We start from the raw sequence: 4774 nt of genomic DNA on the forward strand, positions 1-4774 counted from the left end.
CACTTCAAGTAAGTGGAGACTTTCTTTTTTTGCCCTGCTCTATGTAGGGTGTGTGACCTTTTGGTAGATTGTTTTCCTTTTGGCCCCACTCCTGCTGTGTTACTGGATCAGGGTTTCCCAGGACCTGGCAGAGCTCCTAACACATTTCCTGTCTGGGGCCTAAGGGAAACTGTTGGCCGTCTCAGACCCTGGTGGGGTTTTCTGGCGGCTGTGGGGTGGTGGGAGCGAGGGCGGGGTAAAGCCAGCTGTAAGAGGCGGTGACTAGGATCAAGAGACAGCTCTGTGATTTCCAAAAGGACAGAAGACCCTAGTAGGAAGCAGCTGTGGGCTCGGGTCTTCAGAGATGAGGCCGGCTTTCGCCTTGTGCCTCCTCTGGCAGGCATTCTGCCCAGTACCTGGCCGTGGGGAGCACCCCACAGCTGACCGCGCCGGCTGCTCAGCCTCCGGGGCCTGCTACAGCCTGCACCACGCTACCATCCAACGAAAGGCAGCTGAGGAGGCCTGCAGCCTGCGCGGTGGGGCGCTCAGTACCGTGCGTGGAGGCCCAGAGCTCCGCGCAGTGCTCGCGCTCCTGCGGGCAGGCCCAGGGCCTGGAGGGGGCTCCAAAGATCATCTGTTCTGGGTCTCTCTGGAGCGCCAGAAATCCTACTGCACCCAGGAGAACAAGCCTCTACGGGGTTTTTCTTGGATGGTACCCGACGGCGACGGGTTGGAAAGCGAGACCCTGCAGTGGGTTGAAGAACCCCAACGTTCCTGCACCTCGAGGAGATGCGCAGGCCTGCAGACCACCGGGGGAGTTGAGCCCGCAGGCTGGAAAGAGATGCGCTGCCACCTGCGCGCAGACGGCTATTTGTGCAAATACCAGTTTGAAGGCTTGTGTCCCGCGCCGCGCCCCGGAGCCGCCTCCAACTTGAGCTACCGGGCGCCCTTCCAGCTGTACAGCGCCGCGCTGGACTTCAGCCCCCCGGGGACCGAGGTGAGTGCGCTCTGCCCGGGGCAGCTCACCGTCTCAGCCAACTGCATCGCAGACGAAGTCGGTACGCACTGGGACGGGTTACCTTCCGAAGGCGTGCTCTGCCCATGCCCAGGGAGGTACCTCCGTGCTGGCAAATGCGTTGAGCTCTCTAATTGCCTAGATGACTTGGGAGCCTTTATCTGCGAATGTGCTGCAGGTTTTAAATTAAGTAAGGAAGGCCGCTCATGTGTGAGCAATAGAGAAGAACAGCTGAGCCCTGGGGAGACTGAAGTGGCCACTCTGAGCCCGCACATCACTGCAGCTAGCCCTATACCAAGGAGAACGGGATCACCCAGAGGCAATGAGAAACAAGGAGAGCTACCCCTTGTCTCTCAACAAGGCAGCACACCACCACCTATTCCAGAAATTCCGAGATGGGGAGCACGAAGCACGATGACAACCCTTCAAATATCCCCTAAAGCCAAGTCAAAACAAGCCACCACTCCTTCAGGAAGCGTAATTCCCAAGTTTAATTCCACCTTGTCTTCCTCTGCTACTTCCCCAACTTTTGACTCCTCCTCTACTGTGGTCTTCATACTTGTGAGCATAGCAGTTGTGGTGTTGGTGATCTTGACCATGACAGTGTTGGGGCTTTTCAAACTCTGCTTCCACAAGGGTCCTTCCTCCAGCCCCAGGAAAGGAACTTTGACTACGCCAGGAGTGGAGAGCGATGCTGAGGCCTCTGCTTTGCGCTCCAATCCTGCACATTGCACAGACAATGTGGTGAAGGTTGGGGGGCTGTAGTCTGCAGGACAGGGCAGAAGACTCCTTATTGGTGGGTTCCTCTCATGGCTCTGGTGACAGTGGGCACTTCTTGTGAATAGTGAAAAAGAAAAAAGGAGAAGAATTTCTTTCTGGTACTGAGGGTTGATTCCTAAAGAAATCCCGTTCCCCTAATTGCCTCTTCATTCCACCAAGGAGCTAAATCTGACTTGAATGCTTCTTCCTAGAAGGACTGGTCAGGGATGGGATTACAGTGGGAGAGGGCTGTGGAGGGAATAGGTGTTTCTTGTTAATCTGGGGAATTTGGAGAAGTGATTGAACTTTTAAAGATTTTGGAAGCAAATAAAAAGCTAAATACATTTAAAGATTCTTATTTTTACCCAAATGCAAAGCAAATCTATAGACATTGTTCAGGTTTGGAGGATATTGGTTTGAAATTCCCAGGCAGAAAAATAAAAGATAGTCAATAATCCAGACTCAAATGTCATTGGCTTCCTCAAGGAGTAATTATCTAGGAAGAACAACTGAAAGACATGTTGAAAATAGCAACAGGAGTTTAGGTTGAGGGGGAAATCTTTAAATTCTTGTAATAAGGAACAGACCTTTAGAAACTAGTAACTTTTTGTTGGATTATTTTATCCTTTGCTTTCAAAGTCACTGCTACTTGTGTGTTCTGCTATAAATCCAAAGAGTTGCCAGAGTTGCTGGCTCTAGGAGAAAATTACAGTTGACCACCAATGCAAGTGCTTAGTGTGTGTCCTTGCCCAAGGAAACAAATGATTAGTGTTTTCCCCTTCCAGTGTTTATGCTCTCCAGTGTAATGACCTCCCCAACCAAATAGCGTTTTCCTAAGTATCAGGATGCTGATTCTCACTTCCAATTATGGTGATGTTAATTCTCAATTAAAACGTTAATACTAAGTATTGATTTGAAATCTTCTGGGTACACTAAAGCAAAAGTAAACTAGGTTTCCTCCAAAGTTACTAGAGACTCTTGTGCACTTTTTTTTTAATCCATGGGAAAACTTGCATAGCAAACCATTTTCTTCCCCTAAATAAAATAACATGCAGAAACAACAATTTAATCCTATTGTGAAATGATTACAATTTAAATCAAAGGGTTTGTGGTTCAAACTCACTAGGTCTACGTGGGCAAAGGCTTGGAAAACAGCTTTTCATAAAAAGTAAAGGTCTAAGAGATAAATGAAATATCTATCGTCTAGTTATGACTTGGAGTCCTGGTGTGATTCTGTGAGTTAATGCCCTGAAATGCCAAGTCAGTATGAACCAAAAAGTCACTACCTCGATCTCACCAGCTGCTTCTTGGATACGCTATACAGGATAGCTATGGATTGGAACCGACTTGATGACTTAAAAACAAGGTATGACCTGGGGTGTTAAAAGATAATCTAAATGAGGAGTTCCTCTGAAAAAATAGTTTAAGGCATAATCACAATCACTGAAGTCCTGGTGTGGCACTATAAGATTAGCACTGGAGTGCTAACCACAAGGTCAGCAGCTCATATCTACCAGTTGCTCCTCAGAAAACCTATACAGAGTTGTTATGAGTTGGAACCAACTTGAAGGCATTTAACAACAACAACACAATATACACTATTTAGTACTGGAGTCCTACTGTAGCACCACAGGATAAACACCAGACTGCTAACTGCAAGGTTGGCAGTTCAAACCCACCAACTGCTCAGAAACCTAGTAAGTACCAGGGTCACTATGGCTTAGAACCAATTCAATGGCACTTAACAACAAAAACAGCATAAATGTTGAATCAGGTCTTTAGCAAATATTCTACTTCTATAACATTTTTTAAGGAGTACAAGGAGCTCTGGTAGCGTAGTGGTTATGAATTGGGTTGCGAACCACAAGGTCAGCAGTTCGAAACTACCAGCTGTTCTTAGAAGAAAGATGAGGCTTTCTGTTCCTTAAAGATTTACAGTGTCAGAAACCCTGTACAGGGTCACTATGAGTCAGAACCGACTCCACGGCACATAACAACAACAACAACAACAACAAGTAGCATAGTGGATTATGAGCTGGCCTGTTTACCACAAGATCAGCAATTTGAATCTATCAGTCACTCCTCAGGAGATACATGAGACTTTCTATTCCTGTGAAGGTTTACAGTCTCAAAAAACTTACACAGGGTTACTATGAGTGAGAACTTTCTTGGTGGCACATAATCACCATCAACCTCCATAACATTTTTATTAGTATGCTAACACTTTAAAAGTAAGTATATGTGAGATGGTAGAAGGATGGAGATAGAGTCCTAACTTCTTCCAAAATGCAGGAAGAAACTTAACACCATATTTCCATAGAATCATTTTGAACTTGCTGGGTATACAATGTATACATAAACATCAGATTTGATATTAATTATGAATAATATCCTGTTGGAAAAGTAAACCCACTAAATACTTGTTCTCGAACCAAAAATTTACTGTTATACCATTACAGTAATAAACCAATAGATAATTTAAAAAAAATGTTTTATTTTGAATTATGAGATAGTTTACATGGTAGAATAATAGCTTTACATTTATCCTATTGTATATCATTTCAGTGCCATGGTTACTATCCCCTCCATGCATAATCAACCAATCAAAGGGTATACCCAGCAAGCCGTCTTCCCTCCCCCCACCCTACAACCCCTCTCCCTTTCTGGGTCTAGAGTCCCCAGCTGTGCCATCTCTCCACGTCAACATCTCTGCCTCCAACTCTGGTGTCACTGTTTCCCTGGGTAAGATCCTTCACTTTGCTCTTTTCCCTTGATGGTCCCAGGGACCACTGCTCCTGTACTGCAAAGTCAACCACTCCCCTCCTTTTGCTACAAAATGTCCAAGTCAGTCCTGATAACAATTATTCACTATTGTACCACAAGAGACCTATCCCCATCTCCTTTGACCAGTCCCACCCAGACAGATTGGAAACTACTTAGTGGAGATTCTACCTTCCTCCATGCCCTCTGGATCTAGGCTCCCTCTTGAAAGCTTGTAAGCCAGTCACTTCTTGCCTTTGT

General features: G+C 46.1%; 1 protein-coding gene across 1 annotated transcript; it reads left to right on the forward strand.

Annotated features, from left to right (window-relative positions):
* Positions 1-343: 343 nt before the first annotated feature.
* Positions 344-1835, forward strand: CLEC14A (C-type lectin domain family 14, member A). Its single transcript, XM_006878351.1, is given in 2 exon segments — positions 344-1747; positions 1749-1835. Coding segments are annotated over 2 exon segments (1491 nt in total).
* The last annotated feature ends 2939 nt before the right edge of the window (positions 1836-4774 follow it).

The sequence above is a fragment of the Chrysochloris asiatica genome, unplaced genomic scaffold, assembly GCF_000296735.1.
Source record: "Chrysochloris asiatica unplaced genomic scaffold, ChrAsi1.0 scaffold00017, whole genome shotgun sequence".
NCBI classification, from domain to species: domain Eukaryota; kingdom Metazoa; phylum Chordata; class Mammalia; order Afrosoricida; family Chrysochloridae; genus Chrysochloris; species Chrysochloris asiatica.